This window comes from Mus caroli, unplaced genomic scaffold (assembly GCF_978045245.1).
Source record: "Mus caroli unplaced genomic scaffold, Mus_caroli_1 scaffold_13, whole genome shotgun sequence".
Lineage (NCBI taxonomy): Eukaryota > Metazoa > Chordata > Mammalia > Rodentia > Muridae > Mus > Mus caroli.
The window spans coordinates 49,929,823-49,949,906 of record NW_028227268.1 but is presented as its reverse complement, the minus strand read 5'-3'; the positions used below and the strand labels follow the sequence as shown (position 1 = coordinate 49,949,906).

General features: G+C 50.3%; 1 protein-coding gene across 1 annotated transcript; it reads left to right on the top strand.

The window, feature by feature from the left end:
• The first annotated feature begins 1,811 nt into the window (after positions 1-1,811).
• On the top strand, positions 1,812-17,978 carry P2rx1 (purinergic receptor P2X 1). Its single transcript, XM_021176649.2, has 12 exons — positions 1,812-2,180; positions 10,889-11,036; positions 11,252-11,323; positions 11,713-11,782; positions 11,969-12,065; positions 12,383-12,463; positions 12,726-12,867; positions 15,265-15,392; positions 15,716-15,806; positions 16,198-16,263; positions 16,608-16,709; positions 16,849-17,978. The coding sequence occupies exons 1-12, from the start codon at positions 2,044-2,046 to the stop codon at positions 16,912-16,914; spliced, it is 1,200 nt and encodes a 399-aa protein (XP_021032308.1). The 5' UTR covers positions 1,812-2,043; the 3' UTR covers positions 16,915-17,978.
• The last annotated feature ends 2,106 nt before the right edge of the window (positions 17,979-20,084 follow it).

Here is a 20,084-nt window from a genome sequence, read left to right as displayed (position 1 = left end):
GGGTAAAAGCACCCGACTGCTCTTCCAAAAGTCCTGAGTTCAAATCCCAGCAACCACATGGTGGCTCACAACCATCCGTAACAAGATCTGACTCCCTCTTCTGGAGTGTCTGAAGACAGCTACAGTGTACTTTCATATAATAAATAAATAAATCTTAAAAAAAAAAAAGAGGATGGGGAGAAAGAAGAAAAGGAGGAAGAAAGAGAAGGGAAGGGAGGAGGTGAAGTGGGGGAAGAAGATGAGGAGTATGGGAGAGGGCGGCTGTGGCATGAAGCAACATACTGGACAATGGCTGCCTTCTTTTTCCTTTCTTCTCTCCGTCCTTTCTCTTCTCCCTCAATTGGAGCAGGTCCCTTTCTAGAATATGGCGTAAGCATTGTCGGGGCGGGCACAGAGATGGCTCAGTCTTAGCACCCACCCGTTCCTATCACACACAATTCATCTCTGGGCCTCCTGCTGTAACAGCTGCACGTGAAGTCAGCTGGGAGAGGGACATGTCCTTTTGTTTGGGGTCAGAGTAAGGTCACAGAGCCTGCTGAAGCTCTGACTCCTTAGGAAAAAAAAGCGAAGGATGTGGTTCCCACCACTCTGACTCAGTGGCGTCAGACAGTTGAGAGAGTTCCTACTGGAATGTCAGTGTGTGTGTGTGTGTGTGTGTGTGTGTGTGTGTGTGTGTGTGTTTTCTATCCAAGAGGTTGGGGCTGGTCCTGGGTGCTGGGAGGGGACATGCAGAAAGCAGCCCAGTTTGCATAAGGGTTCGGTGCCCGGCCCAGGGGCCATTCACTGCCTGCTAGTAGCTCATGAGGAGGAAGATTCCTTATCAGCACTCAGCGTGGGTCAGCTTGGCTGGGGGTGCAGAGCAGTGAAGGTTACCAAGGAGACCTGTACTTCAGGCTGGTTCTTCTAGTAGGCCAGGGTGAGAATGCTCCCCTCTGACCCTAGGTGTATAGTGTGAGCCAGCCTGATCAGATTCTTCGGACCCTATGCTCAGGGTCTGGTTTACTATTGAGGAAGGCAAGGGTTGTATTGGACCTGAATCCTAATTCAACAGTATATTTTAGTTCTCTGTCCTGGCGGTTTCTGGGACCATCCCCCAAGGGCTTCTTCACTCTGGGGAAAGTGTTATGTTGTCCCACTTTACAAGAAGCAGACTTAGAAAAGCCAGACAATGCCCCCAAGCCCTCAATAAGTGACACAACTGCCTAATATCAGGCTTTCCCAGCTGGGTCTCAGAACTCCCTAGGGATAGGTGACCCTAGACTCATCTAGATGTCTACCTCCCTGTCTGTTCTGGTGGTAAGGATGGGATGGGAGTGGTGTCAGGAGTACAGTCAAGCAGGTCAGACAGAGGGAGAGCAAGGTTGCAGATAGAGATGCCAGCTTGAGGCTGAAGTTAATGGGTATAGACCAAGCTTGGACTTGAAGGGAGTGATGAACAGGGAGTGTCCAAGGGAAGCTCTAGGCTACAGGACTTGACATCAGTTCCGTTCATCTCCCTACAGGTCCCCAGGACTGAACTGTCTACTCTGAGACTGTGGGGGTGGGGATGGAGGTAGGGTGTTGAGGGATTGTCCTTGTGAGACCCTCCAGTTCTGTCCTGTCAGGTTCCTGGAGTGGGGGTAGCCAGTAGCTTTATCTCTGGCCCTGTGGCTGGTGGCCATGGTGGTTTCCGGAGAACAGCTCCTGTTTCCGGAGGCCCAGCAGGGCCCAGGCGGAGCCTAGAGGGGTAGTGGGGCTGGGCCTGGGTGGCCTCACTGGCTCCGCCTCTGTCTATCTTTGGGAATTTATTTCACGGGGCACCACTGGCCGGTACTCCACTGCCTGCCAGCAGTCAAAAGCTGCTCTGATCACCCTGGGTTTTCCCTCCTAACCCAGACCCCACCAACAAACCTCCAACTCTGGCCCCACTTGGCCTGCTCTGTTCTTAAGGGGCTGGGAAGCCTCCAGCCACTCCACTGCTCTCGCTGTAGACACAGATGCTAGCCAGCCCTTGACCACAGAGGCCGTGCGGGGGGCTCGTCTCTGAGCCCCTTCTGGCCCACCATGGCTCGGCGGCTGCAGGATGAGTTGTCAGCCTTCTTCTTTGAGTATGACACTCCCCGGATGGTGCTGGTACGAAACAAGAAGGTGGGAGTCATTTTCCGTCTGATCCAGTTGGTGGTTCTGGTCTATGTCATTGGGTGAGTCTAAGTCCCCCTCCCAACACCTTTGGGCACCAGTCTTCTACATGTGCCAATCCTCAGAGCTCTGGGGTACCCTTCATCTCTCCAAGCACTGGCTGGAAAGCTCTCCTGGTGAGCCTCCATGCCTTAAGAAGGAATAGGCCCTGTTAACCCACTGTCAAGATGGAGACACCAATGCAGGATAGGACACGCTACTCTGGGTGCATGGTGACCAAGGGGCAACACCATTGTGGGTCCTGAGGACATTGTAAAAGGTCCCTTCTAGTGAGTGAGTGGCACGCCCTGCAAGAGCCCTTTCACCTCCAACTTTCCTCATGCAACTGAGGCAAAGCAATGCCTCATTTTACTTGCCAGAACATAGGCTCTGTTCCTGTCTCTCCAGTCAGAACGAAGGACAACCTAGGAAATCCAGGTCCCTGGGGGACTAAAAGACAATTAGATTCTGAACACTTAGCATCTTGATGGAGGCACAGAGCAGGAAGTAGTCTCCATTCCCAAGTGTGACATCTCCTTCCCTGGCACAGGGTCAGAGCAGCACAGGTCTCCCTCAGCTATCTGGCTAGCCTGGGAACCATGCAAAGGCTAGCAGGCCAGGCAGGATCTTCCTTTTGCAGGTGTGTTGTGTGGGCTAACATGGTATTCTATGACTACCCATGTCCTATATATTTAGCCATGTACAGGTGGTTTTATATACCTGTGTTGGATGTGCAAGCTTACAGCTGTGTCTCTGTCTGCCCTGAGTCTGAGGTAGCTGGGTACCAGAAGTGTCACATGTCAGGGGCATCATGCTTACTTACAGTCATGCTAAAAAAGAGCCTCTAGAGGCCGGGAGGTCAGTAAAAGGGTTGGGTCCTAATGGGAGCCTGAGAACACCCAGTACCCCTGCCTGCCTGTGTTGTGTGGTTCTGAGGTCTCTGCACATCCCCATTTGGGGGGACTGGGACTAAGAGACCAAAGAGTTACTCATGTGGTACTAACCTCTTGGGAGTATCTAGTTCCTAGAGTAGCCTTTCTTCTGCTCACCGGTCCCCTAAGATTCAGAGCTAGTCAGGTGCAGCCAAAGCCAGGATCCTTCGGCTGCATTTCAGGCTATGTCTTGGTCACAAATCAATTTGGTCAAGCTTAAGAGGAAAACTAAGGCCCATAGAGGAGCCCTGGAATTTCTAGGTCACAAGGCAAATCAGCCCTGAGCCTTTGCTTTGTCTCCTCATTTCCCACCCTCTACAAGGTTTCCAGGAAACTTTCTGATGGGCACCAATAGCCTCCTGCTGAGCACAAGAGGAGTGTAAACGTCCACCATTAATTATTTGCTAGTTCCTCCAGGAAGGAGAAGTCACTACTCAAGCCTAGCCTGTTTCTCACTTGGGGAGATCAAAATGGTTGTTCCTACTCAGGTCCCAGGGGCTCTCTACTTCATTTTCAGAACTGTGGCTAGGAGCAGTGCCTGACTGTCACAGGGACAGAACAGAAGGGACAGTCTACTGTCCCTACTGCCCCTTAGTCCTGATCTATACCTCCTGTGACAGGAACCTTACCCCATCCCTCTTTCCTTTCTTCTGGCCTGAAATGGTCTATCAGTTTCAAATGTTTCTAATGTTTCTTGTTGGTGTGAGGGTGGGGGTATCAGAGGTGAGGGATGCAACTAGTCTTGCTAAAATTCCTAGTTCACACAGCAGAGCCAAAGGCAAGGTCTTCAGGTCCCCAAACCCAGGTTTCCCTGCCCACTAACTAGGGCACTTACTAGCTCCAGCAATGGCACCTACTGTCTCTGTCGCCCTCATCTGGCCACTGCCAGATGCTACAATGACTCCTGCAGGTTAAACTCCTGAGCCTTGGCCATCTCAAGCCTCAGTTCCTCCACTGTTACATAGGACAGAGGTTGGAGAGGACCGTGCTCTTCCTTGTGAAGGGAAAGGGCTTCGCTATAAGGATCCTCCTCTTTCTAGATGTTTGTATGGTCCTGTGGGGGTTGCAGGGAAGTCGGGGGTGCGGGGATGAGAGTCAGTCTCTGGGCACCAGACAAGGTGCAGCCCACATTGGGGACGGGCAGCATGGAGATGAAGAGGGACACGAAGTCAAGCATTGGAACACAGTTCTAATGAAAGTGGCCTTAGACCTAGGCAGGCAGGCAGGCAGGCAGACAAGAGGCTGAGATGCCAAGACCTGGAACATGCTCAGAGGAGGAAAGTTAAGGCTTTGGACTCTATTGGTCATGTTCTTCCTGTACATTCAAGGCAAGTAGGGAAGAAGCCCTGGAAGATGGAGACTCTGCTGGCCTGGGTTAAGGTGATGTCACAGGTGAAATGCTCCAGTTGGAGGGATTGGGCTATTGGGACTGATCTAGCTGTTCCTGCTGGAAAGCAGAGGGGACACAGGGTAAAAACTTTGTTAGGTGGGTTTAAGTGGGCTAGACTGGCCAGGTATGGAAGTACATGTTTAACCCTAGCTAGTTAGAAGTAGGTGGATCTCTGTGAGCTTGAGGCAAGCTTGATCTACATAGTGAGTTGTAAGACTCTAAGGCAGCCAGGGTTACACAGTGAGACCCAGTCAAGGGGTGGGGGGTGGGGAGCAGTTGGATTTTGTGTTTGTTTGATTTTTTGAGACAGGGTCTCTCTACATAGCCCTGGCTCTTCTGGAACTCACTTTGTTCTGGCCTCAAACTCACAGATATCTGCCTCTGTCTCTGCAACCCAAGTGCTAGGAATAAATGTGTGAGCTACCGTGTCTGGCTCTGGTTGAATGTTTTGTTTGGTGACTGGAACTTGCATGAGACTGACTTCAAATACCATAGTATCCACCCTTTTAATTAACTTTTTAAAGAAAGTAATCATTATTTTTTAAAGATTAATTTATTTTATGTATACGAGTACACTGTCACCGTCTTCAGACACACCAGAAGAAGGCATCAGATCCCATTACAGATGGTTGTGAGCCACCAGGAGGTTGCTGGGAATTGAACTCAGGACCTCTGGAAGAGCAGTCAGTAATCTTAATCACTGAACTATCTCTCCAAACCCTGAAAGGAATTATTTTTATTTTATGTTTATCAGTGTTTTGCCTGCATGTTTGTCTGTGACAGATCTTGGAGTTGTGAGCTTTCATGTGGGTGCTGGGAATTGAACCTGGGTCTTCTGGAAGAGCTGTCAGTGCTCTTAACTGCTGAGCCATCTCTCCAGCCCCCTCTCTTAATTAACTTATCTTTCATTTATTTGATGTTAGGAATTAAACCCAGGGTCTTGAGCATACTAATCGCATTTCCCAACCACTGAGTTATTCCTTAGTTTTCATAAACACACACATACACACACACACACCCCACAATTCTGACCCAATCAGGCATGGTGCTATTTACCTGTAATCCCAGCACTCAGTACCCAGAATATCATGAATTCATGAATTCAAGGTTAGCCTGGACTACATGGTGAGTTCCAAGCCAGTTTGGAATACAGGATGATACTGTCTCAAATCAAGCAAAACCTCACAAGCATGTTGTCCTTATTATTCACAAGGTTGTATAATTACCACTTCTAATTACATTTCTATCATTCAAAAAATCATACATGCTGGGCGGTGGTGGCACACACCTTTAATCCCAGCACTTGGGAGGCAGAGGCAGGCGGATTTCTGAGTTCGAGGCCAGCCTGGTCTACAAAGTGAGTTCCAGGACAGCCAGGGCTACACAGAGAAACCCTGTCTTGAGAAAAAAAATCATACACGCACACACACACACACACACACACACACCTTCTCCTCACTGCTTGCCTATTCTGGGCATTTCCTATAAATAGAACCACATGCCATGTGCCTTTTTGTATCTGGCTTCTATTTCTTGCTGTGTTGGTTGTGACATAAACCAATAACCCAATGCTTTTTATGGCTAAATAATATTCCCTGTGTTGATTTGACACGTCTTATTTATTAGAGTATCTGTGGTTGGACGTTTTAGGCTGTTTCCACTTTCTGACTCCTATAAGCAATGCTTCCCTGAGTATTTGTAGACCAGTACTTTGGAGGATTTTTTTTTTCTGTAAGGTATACAGGTCAAGTGAAATCCCATATTTAAAAATTTGAGAAACTCCAGAGAGCTGTTTTCCAAACAGTTCCATTGCATCAGAGATGCCTATGAGATGTCTGGTGTGGAAGGTGAATGTGGGTCCCAGGTATATTGATTGCCTCTTTGGTAGCTGAGACAGAGCACCTGACAGGAGCAGCCGAAGGCGGAAGGGGTTTGACTCATGGTTTGAGGATCCAAACCATGGTAGCATGATGGTGAAGGCATGGTGGCAGTAGCTCTGACTGTGGTGGCAGGAACTGGGATGGCCAGTCTCCCCAGCCCTCAGTCAGGAAACAATGAGAATGCTGGCTTGCTTTCCCCTTCGGCTCACAGCATGGTGCTGCTCACATTCAGGGTGGGCATCCCCAGCTAAGTTAAACCTTCCTCACTGAGGATGTAGCTCAGCTGAGACAGTATCTGCATAGCATGCACCACGAAGCCCTGGAGTCCATCCCCAGTACACATAAACATAGGTGGATTTGCATCCCTGTGTGCAGGAGTTCAAGGTCATCTTCAGCTACACAGAGAGTTTGAGGCCAAGCAGGGATGTTTGAAACTCTGTTTCAAATGGTCCAAACAACAAAGTCAACTTCCTATTCAAAAAAAAAAAATAGCTTATTGCTTTTACATTCAGTCTCCTCCAAGTTCTCAGGACAGAGACAGAATGAAGTTAGGTTCTTTGCCAGTATATAACAGAAATGACCCAGATGGCCTAGTTCCCAAATGAGCTTGTATTCCCTCTGAGACCTCATGATCTTGGTCCCCACTGGCTGTATTTCTCTTAGCATTCCTTTCTTCTAAATTCTCACCAGAATGGCCTATTAAGCTCTGCTTACAGAATCCAAGGGTTTCTGTAGCCCACAGCTCCTTCCACAGACCAGTTTCAAAGGCCTAAGCTGTACATGGTCAGCCATATCTAAGCAATGGCCCCATTCCTCAGTATTCAGATCTGCACTGGGAAAGGTCCTGTACAGGAACAGCACTGACAGAATGTTTGTGTGGCATAGAAGAGGAGTGACTAGATGGACTTACACAATAGATAGTTTAACTACAGGTAGTTTAACTACAGCTCTCTGCATGCCGGAGGGGCCGAAAGCCTGGTAACAGGTCAGTTCATGAAGCTGGATACCTCAGGAGTCCCAGTATGGTACTGGAGGCCTGGAAGATTCCTAGAAAGTCACTAATTCTTGGCTCACATTGGAAGACCAAAGAAGGTAGGGTCCGATGTCAGTGGAGGATGTCAGTTGCAGCAATAGCACACACTCTAGGAGGAAGTGAAGGCAGACAGGCCACACTGCTTTTTCTCTGACTTCTTTACCTCTGGGCCTGTTGGAAGGTATTGCTCACTCTGAGTTAACTTGCCCTCTCGGTTAATCCTCTGTGGGCAGGCCCTGAGGAGAGTCTGCTTGGTGATTCCAGATGCAGTCAAGCTGAGGATACCAGCACAAAGCACCCAGAGATGCAGGCATCTGTATAGACTTCTTGAGGGCAGGCTCTTGGGTTTTGCTCACTTCTGTGGTTTTAGTGTCAAGAACAGTTCCTGGCCCAGAAGATGGGCTTGGTACATACATGTTTGTTGAATGACTAGCTAGATGTGTGGGGCTGAGTTGCAGGGCAGAAAGAGCACAGAAGTGGGGGTAGTTCTTGAGGCAAGGGTACCCACAGAGCTCACTCAGAGCTCTGCCCTGGGCTGAGAATGGAGGCCCCATGAACGGAGAGAATCTGAAGAGAGAGTTTCATTTTCATGTGTCTATGGCACACCAGGTACTTTGCTAATTTACTTGAAGAGAACTCATAGAACCCTCCCCAGGCAATTACCAAGATGTTTTCATCTTTGTGGGCCCGGCGTGAGCATACAGTCTCGTTAAGGATTTGCCAAGTTGGCAGTACCTTCGAGGTAGGGCAGCCTCTATTTTACTGAGAAGCTTGGGGGCTCAGAGAGGTTTAGCCTCTAGCCTGAAGTCATACATCTGGCGTGTCTAATACATGGGCCACTTCACCGTGTGCCTTCTTCCCGAGGACCTTTTGAGACGGGATTCCTAGGAGAGCTGGAGACTGGCAAGGGTCATTGCTGGAAGGGGGGGCTTCTAAAGACAGCAGTGTCTTTCTTTGACCTCAGACCTCTTTGATGGCCTTTCCAGAGTGGTAGCCATAAGGCCAGGCCAAGGCATGGCTTTGAGGAGATGGCTCAGTTGTTAAGAGTGTATACTGCTCTTGGAGAGGAGCTGAGTTTAGTTCCCAGCGGCAGCTTACACTCACCTGTAATTCTGGCTTCACAGGGGTCACTGCCTTGTTTTAGTCTTCATGGTTTATCTATAGTTAAGTGTACACACACACACACACACTTGTAATTCTGGCTTCACAGGGGTCACTGCCTTGTTTTAGTCTTCATGGTTTATCTATAGTTAAGTGTATACACACACACACACACACACACACACAGGAGTTAAATATAAACTCTTTAAAAGACATAGCTTTGGAATGACAGGCCTGTTGCTGGCATGCCAAAGCTATTATTATCAGAACTGAGGTCACAAATGCCAGATTTGACATTTCCTTTTGACCCCTGAGACCAGCAGGCAGACACAGCCCAGAAACTATGTAATTGGTCCTCATCCATAGCTGGGGCAAGAGAGGAAGGAGCCCCTGGAAGACACATGCACACTAGTGCTACGCAACCCTGGCTGGGGGCCTCCAGCCTGCATCTGCTCCTGTCTGACCTCGGACTTTTAGGAATGGGGCATCCTCAGACTTCAGATTCTCCACCCATTGTGTAATGTGTTGCTACTCAGCAAAGAGAGAAACTGGGGTTCTGAGGATGGAGATGTGGAAGGGAGATCAGTGGCTTCTCTAGGAGGGCTTTAGAATGTGTAGCACCCCCTTCCTCCACAGCAGCCTCTTTAAGCTGGGGTGCGGAGCAGAGGCCTGACTGCAGAAAGGGACCGTGGGAAAGAGGAACCTTTCTTCCTGAGAGGTTGGCTCCCAGCAGGGCAGCCTGGCAGGCAGACTCATCAGTACCTAAACCTTTGTTGGGTTCACCTGTTGCTATTTAGGGCCTGCAGAGGGCAGCAGTGACCACACTTAGGCCTCTAGACAGGAGAGGATTAAAGTAGCAAGACAGAGAGAGGTCCAGCTGCTTCCCTGGAGCCCAGGACAGAGACATGACAGTGATTCTGGGACTAGGGCTTGGAGAATCCTGTTCCCAGAGTAGATGGCTCTGAGCTCTTTGTCTAGGTAAGGTAATGGGTGAAGGGAGCAGAGCATACAATCTAAACTGCTACAGTCTTCTCCCTGCAGAGGGCTATGGGTACAGGTTCCAGCAGGCAACACAGCCTAAAGCTACACTTTCTCTTCTAAAGGAAGAGGTCATCCTCAGATAGAAGTGAGATACAAACTTTCCAGCGTAATCAACAGAAAGGAAAACTAAGCTAGTTCAGACAATGGAAGAGACTTCATTGGCTCATGTTGTAGGATAGTCCAGAAACTGGGTTTCCCCCCAAGGGCTCCAGCAACATGGTCAGGAGTCTGGTCCTGGTCCTCTCCGTCTTCTGGTTCCGTCCTCAGGTTCGTGCTTGGAGGTGGAGAAAATGGCTGCGGGTAGTGTGGGTCTCCCAGGTACCCTGATTAGCCATCCATACAGAGGAAGTAAATCCTTGTGAATTTTTCCTAGTAAACCTCAGGGAGAGAGGGGGGAGGGAGAGAAAGAGAGAGAGAGAGAGAGAGAGAGAGAGAGAGAGAGAGAGAGAGAGAGAGAGAGAGAAATCTGGCTTTGCTACTGACACTCCTCTAATGGCAGACTCATTATTTCCTCCAGAAGGGTGGGACATTGATTGGCAAGCCTTGGCTATGCGCCATCCCTGAGCGCAAGGTCAATCCCACTGAACCTCCTTGAGTAAATGTGAAACACTCACACAACAATTTTGGGAACGGGGCTTGATTCTGCAAGGTGGGGGTTACGGTCTCTAGCCCCACGCCCTGGCTTCATCACACACACACACACACACACACACACACACACACACACACTCACTCACTCACTCACTCACTCACTCACTGTTCTCTTCTTCCCTTTCTAAATAGTAATGATAACCCACAGCCTTTGCTAGTGCCAGCTAGCATCCTAAGCAACTTCTCTGCATTAATTCACGTTACAGACTAGTACTAGTGTTATTCCAGTTTTATAGATGAGGAAGACGCAGACGCCACTCCAAACTTCACTGCACTGAGGAGCAGCGCCAGGAGGCAAAGCCCGGGCAGTCCTCATACTTTGCTTGGAAGTTGTGTGGAAAGAAACAGAGTGTTGAGAAGGAGGATTGGGGTCAAGAGCTGGCCAGCTGGCCCTGGGAAACAACTCTTGGAGAAGGATTAGGAGGGACAGTCAGTCAGTAGCTGCATGGATTGGTCTCCTCCTTGATGGAGATGGAGTAGTGGGAACTTAGGCACGGGCCAGCAGGGGGCAGCAGGCAAGGCTGTCTTGGCTCCAGCCTGGGAAACTACTTGCAAACCAAAGAGATTCCATTAAGTTATCTAAGGTGGACAAGAGGATGAAGAAAAGACAGAGACCTTCCCAGCCACTTGCATCGTTGGATGTTCTGTCTAACAGTGCCCAGACCCTAACTTCCTTGTTTCCCCTGGTGTTCCCACTCAACAGGTGGGTGTTTGTCTATGAAAAAGGATACCAGACCTCAAGTGGCCTTATCAGCAGTGTGTCAGTGAAACTCAAGGGCTTGGCTGTGACCCAGCTCCAGGGCCTGGGACCCCAGGTCTGGGACGTGGCTGACTATGTCTTCCCAGCACATGTAAGCAGCACCATCCTTCCTCCCATAAGCCCTGGCTTAAGGTTCTCTGAGGGACCAGTCCAGCTTCCTGCTCTCTGGGCCTCAGTCTGCCTTACTGTGGGACTCCACCGTGATACCATGGGGTGCAGTGTCTGCTGGGTTAGGTGGGCTCCAGTGCCCTTCTGGGGTAGTGTCTTACCAATTCTCTCCATCACCCCTCTGCCCTTCACTTCCAGGGGGACAGCTCCTTTGTAGTTATGACCAATTTCATCGTGACCCCTCAGCAGGCTCAAGGACATTGTGCAGAGGTGAGGACCCCACCCTTCTGGACCCACAGGGGAGATAACTTAATGGGATCCCTTTGGTCCTTGGTGGTAACGTGGGATGAGTTTTCTGATTGTGCTTATGATGTAACGTTTGACAGAGAGTCATATAAAATAACCCTCAGACACTGATGGTGCTGTTGCGGGGCACTGGGCTTCTCTATCCCAACCTCCACTTCCCTGCCAGTGGACACTGGCACTTGTCAGCTGGGCAGAGACATAGGATAAATGTGGAAGAAGGAGGCTGTGAGCAGGGGTCTCCTATGGGATATGAGATTTTGCTCCATGTCTACACTGTGGTCCTGGGGGTAGGAGAGGGTCCTCCTTAGGGCCACACCACAGGGTCTGGGGCCAGCAGCTCTCCCATCCCCCAGAACCCAGAAGGTGGCATATGCCAAGATGACAGTGGCTGCACTCCAGGAAAAGCAGAAAGGAAAGCCCAAGGTAAGAGCAGCCCCTTTCTGTCACCTCCACAGCCACCTTGCTTGTGTCTGCCTCTCTCTGTACCCCACACCCCACCCAGCTGCTCTCCACTGAGAGAGTCTATGCCACTCTCATCCTGCCTTTCACCTACCCTGAGGTGGGAGCCCAGAACGGGGTGAGAACTCAGGGGTTCCTGTCTCCCTACAGGTATTCGCACAGGCAACTGTGTGCCCTTCAATGGCACTGTGAAGACATGTGAGATCTTTGGCTGGTGTCCTGTAGAGGTGGATGACAAGATCCCAAGGTAACTGATGTCTTCTCCTTCAAGGGAGCTAGAGACAGGGCTCAGGCCCACAGATGTCTGGATCTGGCAAAAATGGGTTCCTTATGCTTCTGATCCCACCCCTCAGCCTATCCATGTGGCCCAGGCCCAAGAGTCTTCCTGGTCTAGGAGCCTGTAAGCCCCTGTCCCATCTGTAGCATGGCCACTCCAGCCCCACCACATGTACTCTACAGAAGGAACCCTGCGCTCCCTGCTCCCTGTTCCCTCTCCCTGCATAGCTGTTCAGGGCATACAAACACTCTTGGGGAAGGGCATTGATTGAGTGCTGTCTCCCCCAGCCCTGCTCTTCTTCATGAGGCTGAGAACTTCACCCTCTTCATCAAAAACAGCATCAGCTTTCCACGCTTCAAGGTCAACAGGTTCGTGGGAAAGGAGGGCAGAGATGCAGGTGGCTTGACACAGCTGCAGCCGCTCTCATGGCGCTGTCTCGCTCCCTCCCTCCCGGCTGCTTGGTTGCTCCACTGCTTGCATCCCGGAGGCAGCTTGCTGGCCTGCCTCCTGGAGAGCAGACTTCTCTGGAGGAGGATACTCTATAGAGTTCTTGAGAGATCTTAGTGCCAAGTGAAGTGAGCCCCCTCTCAGCTAACTGGCACATGGCTGATACCCATGCCCTCCACACAGGCGCAACCTGGTGGAGGAGGTGAATGGTACCTACATGAAGAAATGCCTCTACCACAAGATTCTACATCCGCTGTGCCCAGTCTTCAGCCTTGGCTATGTGGTGCGAGAGTCAGGCCAGGACTTCCGCAGCCTTGCTGAGAAGGTATGGATGGGATGCCAGCAAGGAGAGGACAGGTGGTGGTCACAATACAGGCTGCCAGCCCCATTCTGCCTCTCCCCGGCACAGGCCAACTGTCCCCTAGTTCAGATCTCCTGGGGGTCCTTTGCTGGTCCTCCTGGTCTGAACCTGCCATGGAGGAGGTGTTAAGAATGAAGAGATGTAGGCAGACAACGTCACTGGGATGTTCCATGATTCCTTCCTTCCTTATTTCCTTCCTCGTTCCTTCCTTTTTTCCCTTTTCCTTCCTTCCTTCATTCTTTCCTTCCTTCCTTTTTTCCATCCTTTCTTCATTCCTTCTTGTTGCTTTGGGTCAGGGTCTCCGCCATAGCCTAGGTTGGCCTTTAACTCCTAATCCTCCTGCTTCTTGCCTACTCAGTGCAGAGTACAGGTGTGTGTCACCACACCAAGTTTATCTTTTAATCATCTTTTCTGCCGAGGATGGGCCTCACAATGCTCAGTGGTGTATCCTAACACTGAGCTGTACGACGGCCTAAATCACTGGGATATTTTGTTGTTTGTTTGTTTGTTTGTTTGTTTGTTTCTTCATGGTGGGGATGGAACTTGGGGATTCCAGGGATGTCCCCTGGGTTCCAAGATCATAAACCCTTTGTAAGTTTCTCGAAGATGCAGCCCGGGTTCAAATCCCACTCTGCCTTCCAGCCAGAGTGTGCCCTCAAATGGGTCTCTTAAGTTCAGCGTGTCTGAGAACTGTCACTAAAGACACTAATAGCACCATTCCTCCCAATGCGGGAGCCATGAGGATCAAGTGAGCATGCACCTGCTAGTTAGCACTTCAGCTCTGCCCTGCTGGGACAATCCTACACCCTGTTCTTGCTGGATCCTTCTTGTGCCTGCTTCTGTAGCTGCCTATGTGGAAATGGTAACCAGTCCCTTTTTTCTTTTTTTATTTCCTGTGAGATCACCAACACACCCCACTTAGGACACTTGTGTATGGCAGAGGTCTGCAGATGTTTGCTTTCACGACCCACATGGAGGTGGAAGCAACCAGACAGTGGTTAACTGTAGATATTCAAGCATCAGTTTGCCTGATCCTATAGGGCTGTCATGCTTTACAATCTGCCTGTTTCTAGAACCCACGCCTGCCCTCACCCACTGAGAGGTCTGGATCTCTGTTCCCACCTCCCCACTGAGTGGCTCAGCTCCCTGCCCACTTCTCTAATCACCTCCCCACTCTTGGCCCGAGCCACCCACCTGCCCTCTTGGCCCGAGCCACCCACCTGCCCTGTTCCTTGCCTCCCTTCACTTTCTGAAGTGTTTTCTGTTCAGACTTCACAGGGCTGTTCTAGTTCAAAGGCTGCCTGCTTTGTCTCCCACAGCACTGTGATTTTGAACCAGGAACTGAGAAACAGTGATGAATGCCAGGTGGTTCTGTCCCCTTGGACTTGACAGTCTTAGAGGAGAGATGTCAATAAGTAATCACACAGAATACACATATGACAAGCCAGGTGCTCTAGCACACACCTGCAATTCCAGCACACAGGAGGCAGAAGCAAGAGGATCATGAGTTCAAGGCCAGCCTAGGCTACATAGTAATACCCAGTCTCAAGAAACTAAGAAACTGGAGTTAAAAAACACATGCTGTCCTTCCAGAGGACCAGCACCTATACCAGGTGGCTCACAACCTACCTATAACTTCAGCTTCAGGGAATCCAATGACCTCTTCTGGCCTCGGAGGGCACCCACCCACGTGACAGCCATTTACACAGATACATACACGAATAAAATGAAAAATAAGAAAAACCAGTCAACCCACTAAGCAACTAAAACCAAAACCAGACAGATGGCTGAAAGAATAACAAGGGACATATTTTAAACTGAAGTGGTGGTCAGAGAAGACTTCAATATAAATGGCCAAATAATGAAACAGAGCCAGATATGTGAAAGAAAAGCAGGTACAAAGGCCCTGTGGTGGGAAAAACTTGGTGTATTCTAGAAGTGACTGCTCAGTGGTGGTGGTGGGGAGAGCAGAGATGGTGACAGACCTCAGTGTCCCTTCTTAGATACAGAATATCCTCTCTGAGATGGTACAGGTGGGGGTACAAGGTGGCCAAATGGGTGGCACTTGGCTGAATTTGAATTTAATCCCTGGTCCCTCACGGTAAAAGGTGGAAGCCCATCCTTGCAAACTGTCCTCTGACCTCCACAGCCATAATGTACACAGTGTGTATGTTATCTACACACAAAATTAACAGTGCAAAACAATGTTTCAAAGGGGAGTACAGGCGCCATCTATAAGACAGTTTTTGTTTTTGCTGTCTTGTTGTTTTCCTCTTTTAAGCTCATGAAGCCATCTTGCCGGTCTGGACAGGAGGTTTAGAATCCTGAAGCCCAGATCTTTTGTGCTTGTGTCCCTGGCAGGGCGGGGTGGTTGGTATCACCATCGACTGGGAGTGTGACCTGGACTGGCATGTACGGCACTGCAAACCCATCTACCAGTTCCATGGACTGTACGGGGAGAAGAACCTGTCTCCAGGCTTCAACTTCAGGTACCTGATGGGCCCCCGCCTATTTCTGGATTGACATGAGTTGACAAATGTTCCCAGAGAGGACCAGTGTACCCTAGATGACCTCCATCCTGTGTGAGTTGTCAACAGGAAGCTAGCAGGAAACAAAATCTTAAATGCTCGAGTCCCCAGGCCTGGGTCCCTACCCCTTGGAATTCTGTTTGGTGGGAGTCAAGAAAGGGCTGAATTCAGCTCTTCTGGACGGAGGCTCACCATTCTCCTTGAGCAATGCTGGAGGGTCCCTTCCTAATGCTCAGGCACACAATGTGCTTTGTCACCTTCTGCTACCTGTCCGTCGCCCCCAGATTTGCCAGGCACTTTGTGCAGAACGGGACAAACCGTCGTCACCTCTTCAAGGTGTTTGGGATTCGCTTTGATATCCTTGTGGATGGCAAGGTAAGTGTCCTATGTGAAGGGATGGCTGCCAAGGCACCTTCCTGCTTTGGATGTCTGTTGTTATGGACGATATGAAATGATATGACATTGTTATGGATGATATGATGGGGTGAATATATTCAGAGATCTGCTTTTAATGACCATGGGTGTAGGTGATGACCCTGGCCAGGCTTTGAGCCACTGCCATGGCTCTCCTACCATCTCCTTGGGTCTAGGGGAGCAAGGTTAGGGTCAAAGCTCAGGTTTACTGACCTGGAGCTGGCTCTCAGGAGAGCCACAGCCCTGGACCACTGGTAGCAGGAATAGTGTGGAATTGTAGGAGGCAGATTTGACTTTCCCTAGCTGGACCCCTTCTGCTGACCTGGCTCTCCCCTGGGCCCTGCCCAACCAGGCTGGGAAGTTTGACATCATCCCTACTATGACTACCATCGGCTCTGGGATTGGCATCTTTGGAGTGGTAAGTACTGGGGATACATGTTTGCTGTCTTCTACACACGGTAGCAGAACCCCAAAACGTGACCATAGCTACCTTTCATGAATGAGACAGCAGCTGCTTTCCCAACCCTAGAGAAACGGTGTACCTGGGGAAACTGAGGCTCAGCGTTAAGGCAGGAGAGAGGTAGGATGGGCTGACTGGGTCCCAGGAGGAGCTTGCAGCACCTTAGCCTGTCTTCAGGAAACTAGGGTCTAGAGTGGCAGGATTTAGCTAGGACCACAGTCAGTGGGGACCATTGTTGGACATGGAAGATCTGTATCTGCCCCAGATTCCCATTCTCCATCCCTGCGCCTCCTTGTCCTCAGGCCACAGTTCTCTGCGATCTCTTATTGCTCCACATCCTGCCTAAGAGGCACTACTACAAGCAGAAGAAGTTCAAGTATGCGGAGGACATGGGGCCTGGGGAGGTAAGTGAACTGCACCTTCTTGAGCTCCCTTCAAAGACCTCAAGCTTGTCTGCCTGTTGGCAGATGCTGTCCTGCAGGGCTTGGTGCTGCAGGGCAGTGCTTCTGGGGCCCGACTTGCATTCCCACATTGCATACACAGGGTGAACGTGACCCCGCGGCCACCAGCTCCACTCTGGGCCTGCAGGAGAACATGAGGACCTCCTGACCTTAGTCTTGAGCGCCGGACTTGACTCAGTGTGTGGCTTCCAGCAAGGGCTGGTGGCTTTGAGCCAGGGCAGAGGCCATTGCCAGAGGCTTTCCTGCAAGGCAGAGACCAGTTGCCCTCTGGTTCAAGCAAGACATTGGAATCCAGAGCTCTGGGTCCAGATCCACACTTCCCCTCCTGAGGGATGGCCCCTCCAGTTTTCACTATTCTGGGTCCCTCTGGCCGGGTTCCTCACACACCAGTACCCTAGCTTCGTGCTTATGGCTCAGGCTGCCACTGTCTACCCCACAGCCTCACCTGCCTGGCTTTGGGCTCTTCCACATGGTAGCCACTAGCCAGACGTGTCAGTTTGAACTTAAATTAATTAAAATATAATAAAAAAAAAGATGGCTGGGTTGAACTAGTTATGGGGACACTTTTGGCCTGTGACTGCCATACTGGATGGCAACAGATGTTTTCATTGTAGGAAGTTCCGAAGGAATTCCCTGGAAGGCTCATCAACAGTGCGGGTGCCTGATACTCACCCCACCTCCTCCTAAAATAGAAACACAGGGCACTTTGTAGTTGAGGCTTAAGAATTGCTATCCTAGAGCTTTCTGACTCTTAAGCTCCCAATCAGCCTTGGGTCAGCCCCAACTGGCAGGTGCAGGCACTGAGCAGGGTCTCAAACACCCACAGCAAGTGTGTAGTGTTGTTCTCGTGCCACACAGGGATCACGAACCCCCATGTGCTCACCCCCTCTACACATACAACCCTCCACCCCCTCTGTGGGTTGAAACAGCTTGGGTGCTGCAGGCACAGCCATCTGAACACACCTACACTCCCAGGCAGGGACACACGGTCTCCATACAATATCACCCCCATGGGGCGATGCTCTCCTTCCTGAGGGAGTCATACCAGACCAGCCCTTCTAGCCACTGAACCTTACTCAGCTACCTCAGGTGGAGATGTAACCCTGATGAATCCTGGCTCCTTGCCTGTGGCCCAGTCCCAGCTTCCACGGCCTGCCCAGCTTGGCTGGAACATGAGGGCTGAGGAGGCAAGGGGTGAGACACAATAAAAAGAATGAGGACAAATGGCTGTGTTTTTTGCTTTCCTTTCAAGCCCGTCTGAAGTTCAGTGTGCTTGCCTGTGAGATGTACAGCTGCGCTGAGCAGCTGAGATCCCTGTGAGAAGGCTGGTGAGGGGTGCTTGGGCCAAGATGGGCCAGTAAGCCTACAGTAGTCCCTAAGCCCTGTCTCTGCACAGGACAGGGCACCGGTGCTCTTCCCAATACCAAGGAACAAGCTCTTCTGGCTATGGGGCAGTTGAGCACACCAGAAGCAGCCTTGAGGGAGCATGGTTGAGGGAGGGGTTTGTTGTCCCAGGGATCTGGGGACACTTCCACGGACATGAGGCTTGCAGCTGGAGAGTGGAGAAGGCCACATAGGCACACCCTCCAGCCTGGGCTCACCTCCAACCAGGGCTGCTAAGTACCTCCGCCCCTGCTCTGTCTAGACCAGTCTGTCCAGCACAACTACTCATAGTGATGGATCTGTACTGTCCAACATGGTGGCCACTTGCCAAGGGTAGCCAGTGAGGGCCTGGAGTCATTTCACTTTTTAGTTTTGTTTAAAAACAAAACAAAACAAAACAATGCTTTGTTATGTGGCATGATTATGTGGCATGATTTTAAACACATGATCCTCTTGCCTCAGCCTCTCAAATGCTAAGATCACAGATACTTGGCACTATACCCAGTTCTGATTTACTTTTAATTCACTAGAATAGCTGTATGTAGCTATTTTACATGTAGCGGCAGCTAGCAGAGTGGACAGCATGGACCAGTTGTTCTCTCAGACCTTGGTCTTCTGCCAGCTTCCCCAGCCAAGAACCTTCCATCCTCCTCTTTTCCAGTCTCCACAGTCTGTGCCTACTGTTCCTTTCCCCCTGCGTGGAAGGAAAAAAAGTACCTCAGGCCAAGGCGGCCTCCTCTCTCCTAGCCCTATGCTCTGCACTCCTTCTCTGGCTCATGTTGCCCTGTAGAGCAGCCTACTCCCTCCTCGTTGCCACCCTTCCAGAAAGACCAGTTTGCCCTTCTCAGTAACTGGCCTTCATCCCCCAACCCTTCCAGATGCCCTTGCCAAGGTCACCAGCAGAGTCCTTGATGTAAAAGCCACAGGGGCACTTGGTCCTGCATCTTGTTTGGCTCCCAGCATTTAACTGTTGTTCAAAGATTCCTTCTAGCGGTACCCCAGTGCAGCCTCTTCTGGTTTCCCGGCAGGCATGGAGTGTAGGGGAAGAAGGCCTCTTACAGCTCTCATATGGCTCACCCTGTGTCCTTGGTAAGTGGCTTCTCTCCAAGGCTCCTCGGTGTGTCAGGGTACTGGTGGCAACCTCTGCTAGGGTTGAGGTAATACACGTGAAGTGCCCAAGGCAGTGCCTGGTACACATTGTCTCTGGAAATCACACACACACACACACACACACACACACACACACACACACACACACACACACACAGGGTCTTCTTGGTGCTATAATCCTTGCTCCTTGGTTGGACATTTGGCTGCCTATGATGGAGGTTGCATTTGGTGGTGGTGGTGGTGGTAGGGTTTTTTTCCCCTTTTTTTCCTTTTTTGTTTTGTTTTGTTTTGCTTTGCTTTGTTTCGAGATAGGTTTCTCTATGTAGCTTTGGCTGTTCTGGAACTCGCTCTATAGTCCAGGCTGGCCTTGAACTTGGAGATCTACCTGCGTCTGCCTCCTGAGTGTTGGGATTAAAGGGATCCACCACCACTGCCCGGCCCCTTTTCATGTTTTTGCTCTTGCTACCGGGTCTGGTTATGTGACAAAATTCAAGTTAGTGGGATGCACAGGGAATGTTCTGTGGCGCTTTCTTTAAAAGAGCTACTGTTAGGGTAGAGAGATGGCTCAGTGGTTAAGAGCACATGCTGTTCTTACAGAGGAGCCAGATTCAGTTCCCAGCACCCACACAGTGGCTCACAACTATCCGTAAGCACACACAGATGCACATATAGGCATACATGTAGGCAAAACAGTCATCCATATAAAATAAAGAGTTAGCATTGACCCTTCATTATTTTTCTCCATTCCAAAACCTGGAATGCATACGTGATAACTGGAGTTCCAGCCCCTATTCAGAATCACAAGATCAAAGGCCATCTCCAGGG